Source organism: Falco naumanni, chromosome 21 (assembly GCF_017639655.2).
Source record: "Falco naumanni isolate bFalNau1 chromosome 21, bFalNau1.pat, whole genome shotgun sequence".
Classification (NCBI taxonomy): domain Eukaryota; kingdom Metazoa; phylum Chordata; class Aves; order Falconiformes; family Falconidae; genus Falco; species Falco naumanni.
The window spans coordinates 406,023-431,087 of record NC_054074.1 but is presented as its reverse complement, the minus strand read 5'-3'; the positions used below and the strand labels follow the sequence as shown (position 1 = coordinate 431,087).

Here is a 25,065-nt window from a genome sequence, read left to right as displayed (position 1 = left end):
TAAAAAACCCAGCATAGCATGAATATGCTACGTTAATAAACAGTTAACAAAATACTGGTGCTTTAGCAAGACAGTAAATAAATGAACTGCTGAAGTACTCATACTGCACACACAAGCACACACTGTTGAGAGAGATTTTACTGGTTTATATACTATACTAGCTGGTGCTCTACCCACTTACAGGTTATCCTGAAAAGGTAAAAAACATCAAAAAGCATAACCAAGATCTAAAGCAAGCTTATCCTCAGGTAGAAGAATCCCCAGCAGTTCTCTACGCTGCACCAAAAAGGGTATTCAACAGGCAAGACAGGCGTAACCAGGGCACTCTATACTACGCTCCAAGCTTTCATCCATGTTAAGACAGCAACTTGCACACAGGATCACAGCATAAATCAGGTCACAAGGGACCTCGGCAAGTCTCTCAGCCAACCGCCTCCTCAAAGCAGACTCAGCTCTGAGGCCAGATGAGGCTGCATAGGGCTTTTTCCACTCTGATCTTGAACCATTCAAGGAGGGAGACTGCACAACCTCTCTGTTTTACTGTTCTCACCATGGTGAAGCTGCCCACATTCCATTAGAAATTCTCTTGTTTCCATTTATGCCTCTTGTACCTTTGCTTCATGTGACGCACCACTGGGAGGCACCTGTCTCTGTCTTCTCCTTACACGTACTGGAAGCTGCTACTGGGTCCCCTTCAAAGTCATCTCCTCTCTACACTGAACAAGCCCAGTTCCCCCCAGTCTCTCCCCAAAAGGCAAGTAGTCCTGCTCCTGGCAAAGTTTGATGGCCCTCCACTGAACTCGCTCACGGATGAAAGACCACTCTCTCTTGCACTGGGGGCTCAAAATTATACCCAGGGAGCTGGACACAACCCAGGGACTGCCAGGTAGCAGCGTACAATCCCCTCCCTCAGTCCCCTGGCTATGCTGCTCTTCATACAGCCCAGGACACCGTTAACCTTCTCAGCCGGCAGGGCACCCTGCTGGCTCATTCTCAGCTCGCTTTCTGCCAAGACCCTCTGGCTATTCCCAGCAAAGCAGCTCTCCAGCCAGGCAGCTCCAGCACGTGCTGTAGCAAACGGTTGTTCCTCCTACTCTGCTTCCATGAAGGTACGCTTACCAGACTTCTGTCACTGTTCACTCAGGTCACAAACAGAAAAATGCAGGCAGCTTCCTACCATACAATTTGATATGCGCCATCACTCCCATCATGTAACATGGACACCACAATTTTGCTTAGAAGATAAGACTTAGATGTGGATGCAGGGGAGCTGTGACACCTCCCCTGTGCACAGCACAGGCTGAATGACCAGCTTTTCTGGTCAACTGTATCTGCCTGAAAGCTGGATAAAAGCAGACCTGCGAGCACCCAGGGTTTTGTTTTGTACGGGCCTTCTAAGGATGCAAGTCACATTCTCTGTTCAGAGTACGTAGGTGTCTTCGTCTTCTGGATTCTGTTTCAGAGTGCAGTCACTTCAAAATTAGGCGCCATGCCGCTAGAATGAAAAGCAACCCTTAACTCCTCTTCAGCCTCGCCCGTCACGGTCAACAGGAAAGTTTTCAGCAGCAGCTATTTGAGCCTGAAGTCTCCCTTTTTAGGTAAGATTTTAACAACATTGGAGCCCCTAAGAATCCTTTTCCATAGGGTTTATCTGTATGATGGGTACAGAACAAGGAAGAAGCAGGAAAGGTGAAAGGCTACAGTGTTCTTCTATCTGCAAAATTCCAGTTCTCATCGTGTCGGTAACTCTAGTCAGTAATTATTTTTCCAACCACTGGAAAAATAACTCAGAAACATAAACTAAAAAGATAAGGACTTCTCCCATTAGCTGTTGCAAGTAAAATTTCTTCTTTCCTTGGAGCAGTAATTCACGAGTCTATTTTCTGCCAACACTGGCTTCTATTGGCTTCTGTCAACACTGTGAAAGAGGATGACTCCTCACTGTCAAGAGTTCTTCACTTTTAGCACAGGGAGAAAGTCTTAGTTAAAACACTGGCAGAACCCTACTCCAAGGCTTCTGAAGAGCCCACCATTCAAAAAAACGTATATAAAAAATTCACAGGGTAAACCAGATGCCAGTATTTTTGCCTGTCATTTATTGCTACCATGCATTTTTATTAACGGATGCCTGCAGTGCAGCGCATACAACAAGATGCAAATCCCCCACCTTTTACTCTGTCTGCTCTCTAGCTAGCATTGAAAAATGACTTCTGGTCATCTTAGTTCTTTCCAATTAGTCCTCACCTCTCCACTCTATTCTGAGACCTCCCTCCTCATAAATTGTCTTACATAACGACTTTTGGCAGATTGCAGTGGACAGCAGCTACTCTTCTATACAGAAAACACGAGAACACCACTACTTTGCCTCAAAAATAGATTTTAAGGATGTATTACTATGCGACAGTAACAAAGTAAATAGAATGGGAAATTCCAGCTCTTACTGAACATTTAATTGTGAAAGATACTGTACCTGTTCTCCAGATTTATGAAATCAAGTTGTCAAGGATGGCATTTCAACCCTTTTAGAGTCAGAAATATTTGTGCTGCAGGAATCATGATGCTTTGCTGAAGCAACCTAAATTCCTTAAACCCAAATCCAAACATAAACTGTTTGAAAGAAAGAAATTTTTACATCTACACCTACTTCTTAGCACCTGACCTTCAAGGTAACATATGGCTAAAAACCAGCATGACGCAGGTGAATAAAGCCACACAGGAAAAACAGCCGACATGAAATGAGCCACGAAAAGGCAACCTTTCTGTGTTTGTAATAGCGTAACATACCGGTCCGTTGTGGGGCTACACTTCACATTACTGTGGAATACAGACATAACCAAAACTCAAGTTTTAACCGAACAACCTCTAACAAGTATTTGTGTGTCTTACCAGAACACTGTCACTGCAAAATAAAGGGCAAGAGAGGGCCTGTTGCTTACCCATTGCAAATACAGGAGAGGGAGAAGAGCGAGAGGAGAAGGAGGAAGATACATCTCCTAGAGAGAAGTTTCATCTCTATTATTGTCAAAAGAACAACAATACTGGTTTTTTTCTTCGCCTAAAGCAAAGATGCCAAAGAACTTGTAACTTCTAAGTATAGAATACAAACAGTTCCAAGTCCGCTTACTTTTCTGCATATCTGTTCACCTCTCTCTGGTTTATATTGTCAATAGCCAATTGTAGAAACTCTAAAACCTGAGTGGCAAATTGTTTCTCATCCGATTAACAAGCGTGATTAATACAAAATACAACACAAATTATCAACTATACAAATCAATAAACCTCAGAACAAAGAAACAAAAAAACCCCATTAAGGTTACATATCCTCTCTCCAATACATAGCCGACCAGCTAGCCGCCTCAACTTTAGCCTTGTTTCCAAAGAAAAAAGAATTCCTGACAACACGCTGACACTAATTTCCTCCCATCTTGTCTCTCTTCCTCACCTCCCTCCCCTGCCTCTGAGCCTGCTGGTCATTTTCCATGAAACAAGAGAGGGAAGCCTCAGAGGAACGTGTTTGTACATGTTTCAAAACAACTGCCAGGCAGGTAGAGAGAAAGCCAGGCAAGTAATAATTCCTGAAAAGTACAGCTACTGCACGAGCCCAAGAATTACCCTTTGTGGCTCACCTGCAGCTCCTGGACAGCCTAGCCTACAGATCCCTAGCCTGGAATCAGCCACAGCACACGCTCAAAGGATCAAGACAATCAGGAAGGGGGGGCGGGGGTTGAGCCACGGAAAGAAAAGCAGACTTCAGGACTGCCTGAAAAGGGGAGATGACAGCAAGTACGGCGTAGGAAGCGTACATCATGGAAGGGTATGGACAGTGCTGAACAGCAGACTAGAGGAGGGAGCAAACACATACACCGAGGATTATTTCAGTACACCTTCTGCTCCCGGGATGCCTTGCTAGAGCCATTCATTTCGTATTAGAAAGAAAATTGCAAGTACAATGGGTCTGTTCATAAAAGAACACTACAAAGAGATTGTTATGAACACCTTCAATATCTTCTGCGTGTCCTAAACCAAATTCCTCCAACAGATCCGCAAAACAAATCAATCAGATGCTTTATTAAATACTCCCGTCTAGAAAGATTACAAAGCTAAACCCAGAACTACATGCCGTGAACATTACCTGATTTCTGCTGCATTTTTTTAGGAGAGGTTTCATTCATTTCCAAAACAGATTCAGGGGTCTTCAGCTACGAAAGACAATCCAATGACAAAAAAAAAAAAAAAAGAAAAAGAAAAAAAAAAAAGAAAAGACAAGAAAAATTCAAACTTAAAGTAACTACATAATATTTAACGAGCAGGACAAGTAGTCAGTCTGACACGAACAAATACTTACCTGGGAATTGTCGGGGTTCTCCAAAATGCCTGGAGGTAAAAAATGTTTTGGAAAGTGTTATTTCATTTAATTGAAGGTACCTTTCACTCCATTCAACATCAGCAGTTTCTACAACTAAGTATTACTCGCAAGCTTTATTCCATCGAGACTGCGATACTTAACATTCAATCTACTTCAACATCCAGCATTTGTATCAGTATACAAGAAATGGACAATCCACGCTTCCCATCCTGCGCCCTGGATTTAAGAAATAATACTCACAGAACTAGGACAATCCATAGGAAGCAGTAAGGACATGCTTGTTAACACAACAAGATCAAGATACTTATTTTGAGGAGCTGAATCCTGCCTTCTACAAAGATCATTTCAAAAGCCAAAGCTGGTCTGCTGTAACGAATTACCGTAAAACAGTCCAGCAGCACTACGACTGCCATTATCCTACAAGTGTTTAATGTTGAGGAGTATTTTCCTTTCCATCGATGGGACAGAGGAAACGTGGGTGCAGACACAGACACCTCATACACATCATTCAATGAGGTAGAAGCAAACTAGTTCTTATCAGGTTGTTCGGGTCTAGCTTGTGTGGAAAGGAATAAAACCAACACATTACAATTGGTTGTAATCTGCATTTATAGCACAGTTCCAAATATGTAAGTTTTTAAAAATTTTTGTCCAACATGGAAATCGTTTACAAACCCACACAATCTACTGGCCCACCTATATTTCTCAAGTCCTCTGCTTTAGTCATCTTACAGTTTGAGTCCTCTCATGAAAGAAGTGCATGAAATGTTACTAAGAATGGCTCCACAGCGTTATTTTCATGTTTACAAAAACGGTTAAAAAGCAAACAGCGTTTGATTTCAGTAAACTTGGTGGTCTAGCAGTATAGAAAAACCTTAGAAAGATTAGCGTAATCACCTTTTACCTCCTTTTTACACTGATTTTAAACTTCTCTTCTTAGGAGAATCATACAAAGCACGACAACTACTCAGCAAGGGGATTTACAAGCTCCCAGGAGCTTTTAAAGTTTTGCTTCCAGCTTACTAAACTAAAACTGGATTCGCTTCTTCAGCTATTCTATTGTACTTACACTACAAGCACGACTGACCGTTTAGTAAAGGAGAAATCCTTCAGATGAGAGTTCTACGCCAACAGCAAAACTTCCCTGCCATTCTACACTCCAGATGCTCAAGAGACAGCGTCGCAAACTACAGGCAGAAGCCCTTCACAACAAACCCTGAACTTTCAGTCACATTTTAGCTCCTAGGCAAAGCGTAACAGTAAGGTACCAAAAATTAAGACAGGGGGGAAAAGTGCTCGGCCAGATCATAGCTTTCTTCTGCTACGTTATCATCCAAGAATGTCCAGGTGTTCAGACAGGTCAGCCCTAAACCACATACACTTTCAGCACTATGCCACAAGAACCCGAACCCAAAGAGATACAAACACATCCAAAGGACACACGTAACGCAAACAAGGTAACTTCCTTTACAACTTGCCAGCAAGCGCCGTGACAGCTGGTGTTAATTAACAAATACTAAGCACCTCACTGCTATAGCGCGCACCCACACCGTAAGTGCATGCCTAAGGCAGACATCGATAAAAGCTCACTTCAGCCTATACGTGTTTACAGACAAACATTTAGTCCACCAGGAAGTTACCGGTGTGGCGCTCCCCTGAAACAATCCGTGAGCGTGCTCCGTGTCTGTCTGCAGCTGGAAGCAACACACCAGGTGATCCTTCTTCCCGACTTTCAGAATCCGTCTGTAGAGCATAAAACACGGGCGTGAGCATCGGTACAAATTCTCAACTCATTTCTACGCAAAATGTTCCTGCTAAGCCAACTTGCACAGCATGGAATCACAAAAGCCTTTGATCAGCCCCTTGGAAAGGGCATGTCAAGACACAGTATATTGGAAAATCACAGCAGACTTGTGTGTTTTCAGATCTTAGGCAAAAACCTCACAACTCATCTAAACTAGTCTGTCACGCTGGCAAACTGCACAGCCGCAAGGGAGAATTAACACGGTAACTCGAGCTGTGGGTTGCGAACCCGTAACTGCAGGTCTGGGGGGGACCCAACTTTCGGACTGAACTGGTACCCGATACTCAAATTTGTGCTGACGTTCCCCAGGCACACGTCCTGCAGTGGGGAGCGAACACATTGCTACTCCCAGTTGCAAGGGTTGAACAAAGACTATTTGGGCTGAACAAAGACGAGCAAGACAAAGCTTACAGAAACCAAGGCTACAAAAACAAAAACCAAAAACAACCCAGCAGCATTTTAGCCTTGTCTTTTTAAGAAGCGGGTCGGGAAGAGTTCCTTCTTCCTCACAAGAAAAGTCAGAGGGCGTAAGCTACAGACTCTGCCCGCTTTCTTCTAACCCATTCCCACAGACAGGAAGAACTAAAAGGGCAAACACAGCCAGCACGTGTGGTATCTCTGTTGAACGCTACTCTCAAAAAGGGCCAAAAAGGTAGAAAGGCTCTTTCCCAAAGCAGCTCATCATCTAGGCTGCAGACCCTAAGGGCAACCACTGAACACGTCAGCGGAATAGAGTTGTGTGGTGAAAAAGCAACAATCCCGCCAGCCCCCGTAAGGAGCTCAGACTATTTTAAGCAGCAAGAAACTTCACTGCCGCAATACTGTACCAGAAACCCAACTCCAAGGGCCAGCTGCCATGAGACCCAAATCATTAGCTCGACCTACCTTCATCCCAAGCCTCGCTGAACAGCTAGCACACAGCACAAGTATTTCAAGGGCCCCCAGTTACAAACACACAGCAGAACCAGGAGAAGGGGAAATAAGCCTCAGCCGCGGCAGGGCCCAAGCTCCGAGTGCTTCTGGATCTCGCTCCCCACCCCCGCCCCACTGGGAACCCCGGTGTCCTTCACAGGAAATACCTCAGAATCCCAGGGAGATTCAGCATCTTCCTCTTCCTCTGCTCCCACCGCAGTCAGGGCACCTACAAAGGCAGTAAGAGGTGAGACACTGAGCCCTTCTATTTCACTCTGCTTTTCCCCATCACCCCTGCGCCCAAAAGATGCACAGCGGTTCTGTTGCTGAGGACAAACTAAGGAGTGAGTGTTGAATTCAAGGGTTTCTTCACACCCAGCACACAACATCATGGTACTTCCTTTGGATCGCCACCTCTCCAGCAGAAGATGGCTATGCACAACAGCTGACACAGCTACAAGCAGCACTGAGGACGTGTTTGGGTCACACTCAGGAAAAGGCTCCAGCACGCTGCAGCCCTGTGGCATACAGAGTTTAGGTCACCTGCTCTCCAGTCCACAGCTCCAGAAATTGCCACTCCAGAAGACTACCACCATCCACTGTACAAGAAGTACCATAGAAACACCACCCGACACATCTTCACGCTAAAATCACCAAGAAACAATGCTCCTTTTGTAGCACTACCAGAAAAGACCTTCCTTGACTAGCAGTTTTTACCCTGCTCCTTCCCAGAAGGTAGACACCTAAGCATTGCCATTGAAAAAGAGGAGAGGCTCACCGCCCAAAATCTCACCCCAAACACACAACTTGTTTCTATCTCAGGGGGCTAACATCCAAATCTCTTCTCTACTAGGCACACGCAAGGCTCAGTCTCAGTAGTTTAATCTGGCCAGGAACCTATCTTCATCTCTCTGTTTTAAGCTAGTCCGTTAGGTAAAACTGATTCAGGATTCGCTCTTGTGGAGACATGCACACAAAAAACAGGAAAGGAGCTAGAGACCAGCGAGGGCACCCGTCCTAGCAGAGGGGAACTGCTGGTTCCAGCCTCAGCTAGGACTACTCACACTGTGCCAAATGCAGGCTTATGGTAAAGTGCACAGGCAGAAGAACATGTATAGGCACAACACCTGGAATACAGCAGGTTCTGCCAGGCCCGCTCTGTAGCATTTGATCAGCAGCTACACACGCTCTGGTAACATCTACCACACCACTCTACTCTCTGGAGACAGACAGTGGAAAGTGTGCCTTCTCCTCCTGCTCCAAGACCTGAGGTGAGTACCAGAGTGCTCAGCCCTGACTGACATGGCAATGCTTTCGAGCACACACAAGCGTGGCACTGGAGAGACTTTCTACGTTTTAAAACTGGACAAGGTGAGGCACTGGAACAGAACAGCTTTCTCTCAGATTGACTCAAATCTTTCCCAGGCTTCAGCCAAGAGCAATCACAACTTTTCAGTCTGACAGTACGGGCCAGAAAGGGGAATACTACTGTCACACCCAAGACTCTCTAATCCTCCTCTTTTTCAACTGTGCGTTTTGTTCTGATCGCTTCAGGGAGAACACAGCAACAAAACCAAGAATGACACCTGCTCCATGTAGCATCGTTTGGAATCCAAGGCCACAATTTGTTCTTCAGGAATGAATGAAAAGGAACAAAAGCTACTTTCCTCCTTGCCGATGCCCACTAGGGTTCACAGGCAAGGGAAAAACCTACTGTTTCAGAAGTCAATCACCATTTCAGTTCATTTTCTGTGCATTAATATTTATAGAGGAAGAACTGGGATCAGTATTCACTAACTCACTTCTCTCACCAGTGTCGTCTTTGGAAGCACTGTGGATTTGATGGCTATCATTACAAATAGAGTTTTTCACACCCTCAACAACTGCAGTTTGTAGCTCTTCACCAGTGTTTTCCTTTTCCTGCTCCTTCTCCTCTTCTTCCCGTTCAGGTGATTTTTCCTAGAAGAGATTGACCAAACAGCTGGAAATAGCAGAAACAAGCACCTTCTTAGCCATCCATCGACAACTTTAAAAATGCTTTTCCTGTGTAAGACAACAGGGAAACTTTGTTGAGCTTTGTTTTACAAGGCCTTCAGTTTTTCCATGGGAATCTCTGAGGAGACAGCAATGACATTAGCCCTAAGTCTCAGCCCTGGTTCTGCAAAGCTCCGGAGAAGCAATTCTTCATGTCAGCCTAACTCTAGCTTTCATTTCAGTTACATTGTTTTGGAACACGCTCTTCTTCCTCTACTTTGCTCCAGGAAAATCACTAACTTCCTGCTCTCAATCTTACTCAAACTTTTTGGTTCCTCTATTTCAGCCATCACACCAGGTATTTTACTAAATGGCAATAAATCTTGACAGATAAAAACTGTACATACAACTGAGAAAAACTGAATTTATTTCAGAAAAACTATACTGCCTATTTGTTTTCCTGCAAAACCACTGCAACCAATAAAATAATATTGAAAATACTGCCCAATATTATCCTTATACCTAAGAAACTGCTTTGGCTAGGAGTAAAGGCATTTTCTAATATAAAAAAAGGATGATCAAAAGATGGATATACGTGAAATATTAACAGAAATCCAGTTTACCTTTTGGTTCTTACCTTTATCACCCTTAGAAAATACCTTTGTGATTGAATCATCCTTATATAACTTACTTTGGTGCCCGAGTGAAATGCTGCTCTTACGTTTTCTTCATGCCTATTCAAGCACAAGTGTTCACTTTCTTGTTTCAGGGCTTCACAGACTTTGTTATCTACTTCACATTGCTCTTCTTCTGTATCTTCATCATCCACATGTTCCAGAAAGACAGAGTTTGGTCTTTGACTTTCAAGCCTTGGGTTTTTTCCTGCTGACAAAGAACTATTATCACTTTCAAAGCCATTACTGAAGCTTGACTTTTTCTCCTTAAGACCACAACTATCTGAGAGAAGCTGAGGTGTCTCTTTTTTCCAGTTTGTCATCTTAGATTCTGCAAAAAGGGAGTCATCATTTCTGTGAAACTTCACCCCAATCATGCTTTTCTTGTTCCAACTTTCTTGTTTATCTTGCAAATTATTTAGATTTTGAAAGACAGTTTGCTTTGGTACCGACTTGCAAGATACTTCATTATTCACCGTCTTTGGAGACATGGCAGTTATGTCAAAACAACAAAAGGAGTTATGGAAATGGCAACAGGCATGTTACCAGATTAATGGAGTAATCTGGGAACGTCTGGAAAAGGAACCAAGTCAAGGATGGGCAGGATGGAGGAAGGACTTGGCCAGGGACAAAGGCTTAGGAGGGGATTAATACCTTCATTTTAACAACATGACTTATGTTTTCTGAAATGCCTAAGCGCTGTGTTTTCAAAATGCTACTTTTCTCATTTACTATAGGAAAAGAATTATATAAAAGTAGATTTGCTAAGTAGTTTTTTAAACATTAGTATACTATGCAATCTGTTCCAAATAGCTTACTGTTTTTCCCGAACTGCTGGGAAGCATTCATTAACAATGTCAAGTTTGGCTTCTGCAGCTTCTGTAAATAAATGATTATTTTCTTTTAGAACACTAACGACAACAACAAATCCTTTGGTCACATCAAACCTTGAACACTAAATGTAATCAGGCTGTCCTTTTGATAGTGGTCAGGTGTTGGCTCCATCCTATACTTCTAACTACAAAAACACTCCTCACACACGCAATTCAGTGAGGATTTCACCCCCAAAACACCATGCAGGCACCCTTCTGAAAATTGTTTCCACAACTATGGTTACAGGCATAGCAGTTTTAAAAATCTGGGTTTAATATTTGTAGTACTTCCCTAAAATTCAGTTATATTTAAGATCGCAGCTTCTGGATGCTTACTTGCAAGTGTGCACAAGGGAAGTAACTGTTAAGAACCCTAGGTTTAATGCATTGATTAGTCCCTGCAAGTACACTTACCAGAATATCCTTACATTTCAAAAACATGCCCAAAAAATGCATAATTTATATTTAAATCAGTGCAAGAAAATGAAATCATGTTAAAACTAAACATGCTTGCGCCTCCAGTATTACAGAGTAGGTTGAACTAGAACACCGGTTCCTCATCGCTGCAGAATCCCAGAGCAACAGAACAGATGCTCCAGACATCACTGCAGAAGTTAATAGTTCTTCAGAACACTAGCAAAAAAAGCAGGCCTGAGAGCTTGTAGCTGACAAAAAGAATACTGCCTAAGCATTCAAAAAACAGGAGGGAAAACATGCAGTGTGAGATTACATGCAAGCACAGAATGCCACCTCAATAGAAGAAAAAAAGATGACCCATTTGAGTAACTCATCCGCTGAGCACTCTTGAGTAACCTGATGAGGAGGAAAGGAGAACTAAGTGATGAAGGCTTTCAGTACCTCTTCATTAAAAAGTGCCCTTTATCAGTTAGGATTCTATCACGAAATTTACAGGAAACATTAACAGTGTTTGGGGAAGAACAGAACAGGTTATATTAGTAACTTATAAACTGAAAATCTGACTCAAATGACCAAGAACAAACAAAACTGTGGTGGTTTATCTCGTCGCCTATGGCTCTTTTGCCTCAAACCACAACTCTACTGCGTGCTCGGCCACAGCTACAGGTCTTTTAGGAAAAACTCACAGCAAAAGAAAGGCTGGCAGGTCAGAGACTGCTTCTAAGGAGAAAACAATATTGGCTAGAACTGTAGTTTCTTTCAATCCCCCAGAAAACTTGCCTTCAGATCACTTATTTTTATAGGACATTTACTGTAAATACACCATACCTTGGGAGTAAAATCGAGTTCTTCCTCAGAAGTATGCCAACTGACATCGCTCCCCTCTTTCTCCAAGCTTCTTAAAAAGTAAAGCAAAATGAGTACTGTGTCTCGCCAATCATTCCTCAGGTATGTGCTGGGTATGTTTAAAGTCTTACCTGATTGAGTCTCCTTGCGACAAGTCGTCTATTGCTGTTCAAACATTAATTGACATGTTGAAATTAGATTTGGCATGCTAAAAATCAACCAGCACATACAAACATTTAACCTGGACAACTCTACATGTCATAACAGAACGAAACTTTGGGGAGTCAACTTAACGTAAGACAGCATGAATGAATGCATGCATTTCCAAACAACTGCTTTTTCAAGTCACACTGAATTGACAAAACAAAAAAGACTAGAGTTATATCTCCTTTGAACTTTTATACCTAAAAGTTTAAGAACTACCTCTAAACTAAAAAAACCCAGCATAGCATGAATATGCTACGTTAATAAACAGTTAACAAAATACTGGTGCTTTAGCAAGACAGTAAATAAATGAACTGCTGAAGTACTCATACTGCACACACAAGCACACACTGTTGAGAGAGATTTTACTGGTTTATATACTATACTAGCTGGTGCTCTACCCACTTACAGGTTATCCTGAAAAGGTAAAAAACATCAAAAAGCATAACCAAGATCTAAAGCAAGCTTATCCTCAGGTAGAAGAATCCCCAGCAGTTCTCTACGCTGCACCAAAAAGGGTATTCAACAGGCAAAACAGGCGTAACCAGGGCATTCTATACTACGCTCCAAGCTTTCATCCATGTTAAGACAGCAACTTGCACACAGGATCACAGCATAAATCAGGTCACAAGGGACCTCGGCAAGTCTCTCAGCCAACCGCCTCCTCAAAGCAGACTCAGCTCTGAGGCCAGATGAGGCTGCATAGGGCTTTTTCCACTCTGATCTTGAACCATTCAAGGAGGGAGACTGCACAACCTCTCTGTTTTACTGTTCTCACCATGGTGAAGCTGCCCACATTCCATTAGAAATTCTCTTGTTTCCATTTATGCCTCTTGTACCTTTGCTTCATGTGACGCACCACTGGGAGGCACCTGTCTCTGTCTTCTCCTTACACGTACTGGAAGCTGCTACTGGGTCCCCTTCAAAGTCATCTCCTCTCTACACTGAACAAGCCCAGTTCCCCCAGTCTCTCCCCAAAAGGCAAGTAGTCCTGCTCCTGGCAAAGTTTGATGGCCCTCCACTGAACTCGCTCACGGATGAAAGACCACTCTCTCTTGCACTGGGGCCTCAGAATTATACCCAGGGAGCTGGACACAACCCAGGGACTGCCAGGTAGCAGCGTACAATCCCCTCCCTCAGTCCCCTGGCTATGCTGCTCTTCATACAGCCCAGGACACCGTTAACCTTCTCAGCCGGCAGGGCACCCTGCTGGCTCATTCTCAGCTCGCTTTCTGCCAAGACCCTCTGGCTATTCCCAGCAAAGCAGCTCTCCAGCCAGGCAGCTCCAGCACGTGCTGTAGCAAACGGTTGTTCCTTTCCATGTGCAGGACTTGGCATCTGCCCTTGTTGAATTCTGTTAAGACAGGCCTGACAGTCCATTTACCCAGCTTGTCAAGGTCCCTCTGAATGGCAGCGTGGCCCAGATGCACATGTTGCAAACTCAACGACAGCGCACTCTAGCACACCACTGATGTACTAAAGAAATCTGAACTCTAGGAATCCAGCCTGAAGAGTGCGAAAACCTCTCAATTACCAACAACTAAGATGAAATAAAAGGCCTCTTCAATTCCCAGGACAGAAAGGAAAAAAACAAATAGAGCCTCCACATCGTATCCATTTCAGCATTCCTCAAGTCCTCGATAATTAGTTCTCATTAACTCTCATCACAAAATGAAGTTGCTTATAAATAGGAGATTGGTGGCCTTCCATAAAGTTGTATGATGACAGCCAAATCGAGGTCTTAGACAAAATCATTAAAAGGAAAAGAAAACAAAGGGCATATCGTGTTGAGTAAGTTATCTGAACTTTTGCTTTCCATGGATAGTAACTTTAAGCAATGATCAAAACCAGTTCCCATTCTCCTTTAAAAAGCAAGAGAGAAAGTTTATGAGATAGTTTTCAGACAGATCTTGATGCCCTACTGTAGAAATGGGATCTAGAAAAGTAGTATCTAGGGATCACTTGTTTCTACTTTAATTGAAGTCCATTTTCATTGTGGAGTAACAGAAGAGCATTATTTTTTTTTTAAATATTATTTATTATCACTAATGACACAAAGCAATCACTCAATTCAGTAATAAAGGACCCGTGCAAAACACGCAAACAAAAAGCGCCCAAAGCCTGCTCTCAAACCTGATTTATAAAACCATCAGAATAGAGACCTCCAAGATAATAAACATCACAGGTGTGTTAGTATTTGTACATCACACAACATGTTTCACAGTTGAAATGCTACTGTATAGAATACCTTTCTTTGGTTTTCCTGTTCTTGATGTCTGGCTAGGAGATTGTGGCATTCCGATATCCATTTAGGGAAAGGCGTGTCAAGGACAGACCAAACAAGGACACCAGAATAAATGTGAATTCCCAGAAATCTGGAAAACCTAACCAGTACATTAACAAAGCTGTAGCAATGGGAGAATGTACTGTGACCATCAGCCTACTCTACAGTTACAAGAAGTAGAAGCCAAACCTATCACAACCTACAGAACTCTACTCTTAAGGGACAGTGTCAAACAGTGTAACTTAATTTACTTGCTCCATTGTAAAATACCTATATTCCAATATTTTGAAACACTGAAACAGATTCTTGGCAGTTTACTGTACTGCCAACTTTGAATTTCTCTCAGCTTGACTAGTCCTTGCCCAGCACTGACTGCCAATGCAATTCCTTCATATTTGTAGAGTGTTTTATACGTACGGCACACTCAAAATCCCTCCGTCTAAGCATCCCAAAAATCTGTAGGTGCCAACAAACTTTGGAGATACGCTAGCCAGTTGTGTCGATGGTGCCGGATGCAAACACAGCCCCCTCCTACCTCAGTCTGAAGGTAAAATCCCTGCATATATTGATTTGACCATGCTGAACTGTTCACATAGAGAAGCTACGCCACCAGCCAGAACGCAGGCATGACAAGCAGTCAGAGTGAATACCCTGTTCCCCCAGGGCTACAGGGCAGGCCACAACTGGACCAGAACGGGTGCACTGACTGGTGTGAGTGTCACGCATGTGTGCTTGTGTGTGTACGCGTGTCTATGTGTTGTGGAACAGAAGCTTTAGAATATAAATCACCATCCGCCTGCTCTACTCATCCTACTTTGTTGGGTAGCTGCAATAACAGACCCACACCATTCATTGATATAAAAAATAAAATTTTACATATCAATGAATGGTGTGGTTCTGTTATTGCAGCTACCCAACACCAAATGTCTGTGTGACAAGGCCATAACATTTGCCTCAGAGCAACAGGGAGTCCCGCTTACATTGATGTTACCACAAATACATGGAATGGATGTGGCAAGAGGACTCCTATCAAAAATACACATGTAAGAGTTAAAAAAAGGACCTCAAGATTGATTTATATCTCCTGTATCACTTTTTACGAAAATTGAGAAATGAAGAAGCAATGTGAAACACACTGAAGCACTTGTTTCTTTTCCAAGAGCTCTATGATGAAAAACCAACGGTTTCTGTAGGGACTCAGGGAAACGCTGAAGGAACAATACACCAATACGCAGTGGGGCAGCTAAAAAAAAGCTGCCACTGAAGACATACTAGAAATCTGAACCCTCGCTTTTAGAAAAAATGCATAATTACTTTTTGCCAAAGAAATTCCAGCTTCAAATCTGAAAAGTCTGTCATTCGATATGCTAGAGGTGGAAGCCATTCATTTGGAGGTTTTTGCAAGTCTGTCTGTAATCAACAAAAAGGTTCATGTTCTGACAAAAAGTAAACACTCAAATAAGCATGAGCCAACTTCTTAAATATACCGACTTGCTCACTAGAAGCGAGTATTTTGAAGAATGTTCAACAAGTGCAAAAGGAATAAGGACTACATTGAAGATCCCAGAAAAACAGGAATGAAGAGCAAGATTAAAACAAAGAATTCAAAGTGGGTATTCCTGCGCTGTCTCACGATCAGTTCAGCTTCTCCTCTAACAGGGGCTTCAAAGCTTCCACTGCAGCCTATCAAAGGGACTCAGGATGCAGGACCTGTGCTTTGTGGGTGCAAGCAAGAGACTGCAGAATCAATGCCACCAAGTGCTCCCTGCATGCTACTAATCCCTCTCACTCAACAGGCCGGGGTCATTTTCTAGGAGACTGAGCACAAGGAGAAAAAGATTCGTACTACTCAAGAAAAACAAGCCCTACTATAAACAGTTTGAGAACACAGCACACTCTTTCTCCTCCCAAGTCCTTAACCCACATAAATATGCTCTTCACACTTACTAGGCCTCTTCAAGTGAGGATTTCCCATAACATTGTTGACTTATGCTAGTAGTATTACTGTTTTCAAGGAACCGAGCAAATTACTTGGTTCAAGAACCCATATTTCCCTGAGGGTGTGATTCCAAAATGAATATACAACAGTATTATTCTTCAAGCCACATACTTTAACATAACCCAGGCCTGTCAGTCATCACAATGTGGTACCACAGCAATTATCTACGTGCACAGGAGGCAGCCACAGAGTGCTGTTTGGGTAAAAGCAACATTTTCTTGATTAAACTACCTGTACCATGCGCTTTCCAAAAACAAAATAAAAAAAACAAAAACAAAAACCTCTACATCTTCCTTCAATCTATCAAGAAACTTTACAAATCTCTGACTAGATCAAAGCAACTATTCCTAAGTCAAAGGAACAAAGTTTGGCTCTAAATTAAACTCCCCTATCTGGGAAAAGTGAATTCGGAAAAATATCCCATGTTTTGCTCATATTTCATGACATATTTAAAAAAGGAGTAATAAACTGTGTTTGAACACTGTCTGCTGCCCATTTGCCACAAAGTTCTGATGTAACACCCTTAAAAAAACCAGAAAGGATAGAACTTCCCACTGTAGGGCCTGAGAGGTAAAGATCAAACTGTCTTGTACTATATTAAAAGATTAGTTTTCTAAGATTCCTCTAGGGCTATATGAGCTCGTAAGCATAGACTGGATCTTAAAAATTAAGGAGTTGGTTTTTTTAATTTAAAATGAACTCACTGAAGGAGCTAATTTTTTGATAACAAGGCAATTCAATTGTTTTTCTGGATCACAAGGTAATGTAGATTTTTTAAAGTTTATTTCATAAAATTACTGGAAGGAAAAGAAAAGTGTTATTTATTTTTACTGGAAATCAAACTATGTCCGTGAAGATACAATACACACAGAAGCTGCATTATTGTTTCTAACAAAGTGACTTTTCCAAGACGATTTTTCCTAAGTATGTCTCTACAGCACCTACACAGAAACAATCGTAACTGATGCTGAGAAATAAGACAACTCACTAAAGGCAGCTTAGTGCAGGTGAAACTATTAATATTAAAACACCACTGCACAAACTCAGTGGAAATCAACAAGACATGTACGGTCCTGCTCACTCATCTGTTGCTTCCCAACTACAGGAAGATGAACAACTACTCAGGATGAACCTTTTGCAATTCATTTTCACAATCTGAATGGCCATCTACAGGTACAATACACACCCAAAACCCAAAACCACTCTCACCTAGTTCCTTCCCTGTCCCCCTTCTCTCTCTGTATGAAAACCTATACAGATGGGCAATCTGGCAGGCAGAACGCAACAGCCCGGTAAGTGGGCCCGTAGCACACAAACCGCAGCTGCCTTCACCCCGACAAGAAGCACCTCCAACCAGCAACAAGTCAGCATATTCACAAAGCTTCTTGCGCTACCCCACCTGATGCCTCCACTAAAGTCAACGGCGAACACAGTGAGCGCTGACAACACAAACCCCCTAAAGAAAAGGCCACAGTGATTTTCCTCGTGAGCTCCTGCGTGATTAAAGATCCTACCTCCTCTGTCCACAGCAGGTGCACCCAACGTCAAGCCAGCAGCTCTGGCCCGGTGAGGAATGCCAGGTACTGTGTCGCCTTGTGCACCACCTTCGTCTCTGTCTCCCCGGAATGCGTATTCCACCAGTTGTTTACGAAGACTATATAGGGAAAGAGAAGAAACATATTTGGTAAAAACAACCACATACTTGCTTATACAGTTTAATAGAACAGTTAACAGCCACTTATCCACCCTACACGTATTCATAGCCATATGAATTCATATACTTGTATGCATTCACTGAGAGTAATACACACAGAACTTACTGCACGACTACTACCTACTTCAATGTTCACTACAGTCATGTTCACTCTAGAGGTGCATATCCACACCTACGAAGCTATTAGCTCCAGCTCGGCACAATATTTTCAGCCTAGCTGTTAAGCACACATAACCACCTTAGAGAAGGGATACGCACAGGTACAAAGCTACCCATAAGAGGGGTGAAACTGCTTAAGACTTTAACAAAAGGGATATGTTAGATCTCTGAAACAAAAGGCTGGTAGTTCCTGCTCATTGTAGTGGAAGTCAGTAAGGACAATGGTGCTGGTCTGAGGAGAGGACTGACATGCATTTCAGTTTGCCACGTTCTACCTCTGGGTAACTGTAGGATACAGACATGTTTTAGAGTTTGTATTGGGCAGGTGCAAGCTTAGCGTCAAAACTTGAAATCTACAGACAATTCAGGGCGGAAATTTTCTTCAACATCCAGATTAATACTAGACACAGGGAACGATACGTATCAGAAGACGTCACTGAGCACTGCTTCAGGACAGCTTTCAACACACCATTAAACCGTGCTGCTATTACCGAAAACATTCAAAAGCCACACTGACAGCTGACAACCTATTCTAACAATAAAGTCAAAAATTTACCTAGAATATCCATGAGTAACAGCATAATCCTCAGCTGTCCATCCGTTAGTGTCTTTATGGCAAAGATCAGCACCATATCGAAGAAGAACTTTTATTAAATTAAGCTGTCCACCAGATGCTGCAGTCATAAGTGGGGTTCTGAAACACCAAAAATGTTATGAAGTAGATCATTTGACACAGACACTGTAATTATTTTTATTCCTATTTGCTCTCAAAAACTGTCCTCATTACTGAATGAGCAAAAGAAAACGCAGTTTTCATTAAATATTAACAGCAACCATAAAATTCAAGAGGGAGTCAAAACAACCAAACCTTCAATCTTCAGACAAAGCTTCCACATAGACAACACTCACGTACAAACTATGCCACTATGCAGGAGATGTTTTTTACAAACTGAGGCAGTGCTGCTGAGCTAACAGCATGTTTCCTGCCAGAAGGGCCACCACAGACAATGCCTTCTTGTAATCCTCAACGAGGAAAGCACCCACCGAGGTATGACAACAGCCAAGTGCAGATGTTCTTTCACAAGTCACACAGAAATAGCTCCTATGTGGCTCCCCGGGTTTTTTTTTTTTTTTTCAGAGCTCATTCTCAGGCCTCCGATTAATCCAACCTAAAGAATACTGAAGAAACCCATGCAGAGTTTTGACAAACCGCTCACCTTTCACAGTGATCTCGAGCATGCACATCAGCTCCTCTCTGCAGAAGAAACTCTGCTATATCTTCATGACGTTCAGAGATAGCAAGAATAAGCGGAGTGTTTCCCTCCTGAAAGGGCAGATAAATACATTTAAAAATAAAAGTAAAAAAAACAACCCTACAAGAGAAATACTAGTACAACTTTTTGAAAGAACTTCTTCAACAAATACAAAAATTTACCTTATTCCGAGCATCAATATTGGCATTATGCTCAAGTAACAGCCCCGCTACAGTTGTATTAGGAGATCGGACAGCAAGGTGAAGGGCAGTGTTGCCGTCAGCATCTGCCAGATGTGGGTTGGCACCGTGCTCTAGCAGAATAGCTACACATTCTTCTTGCTGGCACTGTACTGCCTGGGAACAACACACAAAAAAGGAAGAACTGCCAGCACTCTGTTACAATTGCCCCAGCTTCCCAATGCTGGAAAATAAGAGCACCTACAAAGCTGAGCTAACATATGCCTATTCCACGCTGATTACCAGATGCATGCTTCTACGCAGAGCTGTGTAAAGAATCCTACCAGCCACCTCTCATTTAATGCACAGTTGACAAGCCCCACTTGAAAGAGCATAACATATTCCACATACCTTCATCAGCGGCGATCTGTTATCACTGTCAGTAAGATTTAGTTTACACTTGTTTTCTACGAGATATGTAACAACGTTCACATGGCCATTCGCAGAAGCAAGATGCAGAGGTGTCCTAAAAATTAAACATATTAAATTAGCACAAACAGACAACTAGAGAAATAATTTCAGGCTCTGATAAATTGATATGACCACAAGTTTCACTTTGCACAAAGCAAGCTTAAGAAATGATTTCTCATTCCGTTACCAGTAACGGCAGTTGCGCACCAAACACCTGAGACTGGCCAGCAAAACCCCTCCGCAGCATCTGCTTAGTAAGCTGCCATTTCCTTCACTCTAGAACTTAATCTGCACAGATTCCTGGGCCCAGGCATTGGTCACTGCCTCCAGCAGGACTACACCTGTGGTGCAGCAAAAAAGACCAAAGTTTGGGAATCTGAGAACTATGGCAAGCAACCCTCTAAGTTCTATAATTATTCATGTGCCAGAAGCATCAGAGATGTAGATGGGCTTTATATAAAGAGTATTAGCGTTTCCCTGCACTTCAAGAATTTCTGCTTTTTCTCTAGCTTGCTTACTACTGCAACAAAACCAAGTACTCACTTGCACCAAAGCGCCCCCCATAACATGCAGCAAACCAGACAGAACACTGTAATCCTGAGTACAGGAAAGTAATACCTGATCCTTCAGCTATGTATAACTACAATAGTCATAATAAGCCTACTACAGAGGAAGTCCTCTCCAGGGAGGGAATACTGTGTTTCCATAATACATGACCAGCATAAGAAAATGAAACTCTTTTCTTCAAGTTAAAGCCTTGCCAGAAAGAAAAGGACTCCTTCAAACCACAGAACACCTTGGGTCTGATGTCAATTAACCAGCCTACTTGCACTGAAAGAAATTGCCCAGAAAGTCCTTGCATGTGTTTCCCCCTAAATCAGAGGCACAAATCAGCACAAGCTTCACGCTGTGCAAAGGCAAAGCACCTGCTGCTCTGCAGGACACCTGTCCCAACAGAGCAGAAGACAAGCTAGAAAACAGCTGGGACCTTCCTCCCTTGAAGGTGATGCAGTAATAATCCCACAGTTCCTCAAGAACTGAGAGGAACACCAGCACTGGCTCTGAACCACATCACTGTAGGTAGGTCCGTCTTGTATTTAGGAAAGCTCAACCAACCTTGCTGAGGCAGAAGCACAACAGCTCCCTGGCTACGGGGGAATGGAAAGGGGGAGGTACACAAATGCAGTGGCAGGTGATGCAGAAACACAGTAATCTGTAATGCAGATACTTGTTACAGGGCAGCTGACATCCTCCTCCACTGCAACAAAGATGAGGATGAGAGAAATACAGAAAACTTCAAAGCACTTGTAATGTCTTGCTACAGACAGGGAACAGACTGGAGCACTGACAGAGGAGTAGCTCAAGAGCAACTACCACCACTTTTTGAGAAATTTCCATGGAAACATGCAGGATTCTTCATCTCTGAAGAAATGACTGGCTGAGATTATCTGAAAGCTAACCAGGACTGGTTATGAAGGAGTCCACAATCATGTGAAAGCTGCTACTACCAACCACCAGGAAGCATGACAGACATGAAGTAGTCACTATCAGCTCTGCAAACAGAAAAGCCTTTAGAAAACTTGTGGACTTGTTGCTGTCCTCCTCAACCAAGCCTCTCAGTCTGTCAACAGGAGATGGCTCTGCTCGGAGCAAGGCCTGCTGTGCTCCACAGAAGATCCCCTTCAGGGAACAGGCTGGCAGAGAACATCAGTGTTCAGGGTTGCCTGTCCCTGCAAGAGGCCTCCAGTAACACCGAAGTTCTTCCGCCACCCAGCCCTGGGGACACTGCCCAGATTCTGTTCCTGCTCCTGCTGCTGCTACGCTGATCACCTATAGAGTAGAGGAGAACTGCTGATGCCTGAGCAGCCACGAAACAACCCCACTGGGAAACAGCAGGTTGGCAGTACGCACTTTGAATGGCCCTTGAGCCGACAACCCAGCAGCTACAAGCCGAGCAATGAAAGCACTGGAGTTCAGTCTGACAGGCAGCTGACAGGGTAAATCTCCCTTAGCGATGAGCTCTGACCCAGGATGATGACTAGCTGGCATTGTGCCTACAGTGCTTCCAACTCTGTGACAGAGACGGGCAAAAGTCAGCAGTGAGGCTGAAGGTTTGGCTAGACCACCTCTGAAAGCTGCCTGCTCCTAACTGATGCTGTATCAAGCACACTTTCGGGAGGTCTTATGGGCTACAGGACCCACTTCATGGAAGGAACCTGTTGGTGTGATCCTTGCCATGTTCCTGGTGCAGGATTTTGCTTTTGGAAATCCTGAGCAGCAAAACTGAGATATTCATACAACCAATGCACACATTTTTGCCGTTACTTTGCATTATTTCCTATTCTTCACCTCTGTTTCCAATGATACCAAGTCTTCCAACACGAAGCCCTGAAACGCAACTGCATCTGGTGGTCACTCACAAGCACTAAGAGGGCACAGGTGGCCTTGCAACCCCCATGGCTGGTACAGAGGGCAGTGGCTGCAGCAAGTAGGCAGGCTCTGTCCACCGAATTGCTCTCAGCCTCGCTTTTCGGCAGCTTTTCACCACTGGGCATTATCATGGCAAAACCACCACAGTGCTCATCATAGTATGCTGCCTTTTCTCCCCTCCCCCCCCCCCCGGCCCTGGCTTGTTTTTTTTACCGTTTGTGACTTTATTTGTCCTGTTATAACACTGACAATAGCCTGGCACACAGAAGGAAACTTTTCCAGAGGAAACAAAGCTTTCTAGACAAGATGAGCTTGAAACGCAAAAACTAGCGAAATTTCATACCAGGGTCTGCTAAGAGCTGGTGACTGACTGCTGACTGAATCAGCCACAGTGAATGGGAAGGCAGTAAGAAGAAAAAGAGAGAGACTTTCAGAACTATTTCCATAAATGCCATCGAGCACCTTGACTCTGGCAGCTTAAGTATGCACGAAAGTGCACTCGAGCCACCTTAGCCGGCATCACCCACGCTCCAGCTGCATAAACTAATACTGGCTGGCAACACTCAGGCACACAGCCCACGTGCTGACTGACTGCATTCTTCATTGCTTTTCCTACAATCTAGACAGTTCCAGGTGTTTTCAGGGCAATAAGCTAGCTGGCTGGCAAAAGTCCAGTCTTCAGAAAAGACAGCCCAGGATGCTGAAGTACTCTGATTAAACCAGCATCCCCTCTGAATGTCATGGATGTTTTGACTCAGAGTCTTTTCAGAAAAGGCATTAACAGCTCGACACATACAAGACCCAAAACCTTCAGCTGATTCCCTTAGGCTTACAGTGGATCATGAGGAGCTATGCTGCAGCCCAGGGCTTCTCCTTAAGATACAACTGCCAAGTACTTGCTGTGCTCGACTCAAAAGCACACATCCTAACACCTGCCAGAAGCAGCAGCTTCCTCTGCATGGCACTGCCCAGATTTTCCAATCCAAGGCACTAATTAGTTGTACCAAGGCCACAGAGCAAACAGCAAAGTAACTGCCACCTAAAATCAGACTGATGTTGCTTTGGCTGCAACATCAGAGTCACAAAAGGCACATCGGGCAACCGTGCACGCAGCACCAATACACAGCACATTTACTATATGTGCTATAACCCTTTCCTAAATGCTTACCCTCTTTTACTCCCAGCTGAGGCAGCGCAGCTTGCTCAGTTCAACTACTAACCCCCCATGCTGAGGCCTCAGAGGGGTAATGCAATTGCACTCTGCCTTCCAAGCGTGCCTGGAGAATGGCCGTGAGGCTCCTTCTGCAACCCGCCCTGGCCAGGCTGCTGCCGGCCCCCCGCCGCTCCTGTGCCCCCAGGCAAGGCAACACCCCCGGGAACGAGGGCACGGAGGGGGCCGGGGCAAGACGGGGGATGCTCGGCCGACTCCAAGGGCTCCTGGCAGCACAGGCCTGGCTCCCCGCCCAGGCTGAGGCTCCCCGCAGCGATGCTGCCGTTCGCTCCCAGCGCCCTTGAGCTGCACCTGCGGGTCCCGGCGCTGCCCGCAACCCCCCCACACCCCGCCCCAGCACGGCCCGGCGCTGCTGCCCCCCCGCCGCTTACCGCTCCGCCGTGTCCCGCTCGTCGATGCCGTATTTCTTCAGTCTCTGCCGCACCTGACCCAGGTCGCCACGGGCGGCCGCACGGTGCAGCTTGCCCAGGTCCTTCAGCCGGAGCTCGTAGGCACCGGCGGGGAAGGGCTTGGCGGAGCTGCCGGACGCTGCCGGACGCCCCTTCTTCTTTCTCCAGAACCCGAAAAACCTCTTCATCCCGCGGCAGGGGCGCGGGCACGGTCCCGCCTCAGGGAAGCGACGGCGGGAGGCAGCCGGTGGGCCGGGGCAGGGACGGGGGATCGGGGGGCCCCCGGGGCAGGGACGGGGGATCGGGGGGCCCCCGGGGCAGGGGGATCGGGGCCCCGGGCAGCGGCCCGGTACGGCTGTCTACGGAGCGAACCACCAGAGGGCGGGAAGCCGAGCGCACAGGCTGCTCCTCAGCGCGGCAGCGGCGGACAGCGCCTCCCTCAGCGGCGAGCGCGGCGGTTAAACGGCCGGCGGGCTCTGCTGGCGGGGGCGGGGTCTGCTCCGGCGCGTGTCCAGCGCGAGTGACGTCACTTCCTGCCCCGCGGTGCCCGGCGGCTCCTGCGCGGTGCCCGGCCGCGGCGCTGCCGAGCGGGGCCGGGGGCAGCGAGAGGCCCGGCGGGTGGCGGCGGCGCTGCGCCCCCCGCAGAGCACTCGGGCCGCTGTCGGGAAGCCCGGGGGGGTGCCGGCGTACCGGGCAGCAGCAGCTCCCCGCTGGCCCCCGGCGGGGCCCGCGCTGCGAGCACGCTGGGGGGCTCGGTCTAGTTGGTTTTAAAAGAAAATGGCTCAAACTGGGAAAGCGCTTGTCGTTCAGGGCAAGGGCATCTCGACAGGGAGTTATGGCCAAAACAGCTCTGCGAGCAATTCGCCTCCTAGTTTGTTGAGCAGTCC

General features: G+C 44.9%; 1 protein-coding gene across 1 annotated transcript; it reads right to left on the bottom strand.

Moving 5' to 3' along the window:
* Positions 1–7,156: 7,156 nt before the first annotated feature.
* LOC121080164 (putative ankyrin repeat domain-containing protein 20A2) lies at positions 7,157–24,903 on the bottom strand. Its single transcript, XM_040578036.1, has 12 exons — positions 24,161–24,903; positions 20,069–20,183; positions 19,661–19,834; positions 19,443–19,549; positions 18,782–18,919; positions 17,867–18,006; positions 11,997–12,030; positions 11,848–11,914; positions 10,549–10,609; positions 9,748–9,938; positions 8,885–9,041; positions 7,157–7,311 (listed from the first exon to the last, which is right to left on the bottom strand). The coding sequence occupies exons 1-12, from the start codon at positions 24,364–24,366 to the stop codon at positions 7,157–7,159; spliced, it is 1,545 nt and encodes a 514-aa protein (XP_040433970.1). The 5' UTR covers positions 24,367–24,903.
* Positions 24,904–25,065: the final 162 nt, after the last annotated feature.

Coding starts and splice junctions, on each gene's coding strand:
- LOC121080164 (XM_040578036.1), bottom strand. CDS start 24,366: ATGAAGAGGTTTTTCGGGTTCTGGAGAAAGAAGAAGGGGCGTCCGGCA. Junction 19,835..20,068: donor ACAGATCGCCGCTGATGAAG/GTATGTGGAATA, acceptor TGTTGTTCCCAG/GCAGTACAGTGCCAGCAAGA. Junction 10,610..11,847: donor AACTCGATTTTACTCCCAAG/GTATGGTGTATT, acceptor ATTTATTTACAG/AAGCTGCAGAAGCCAAACTT.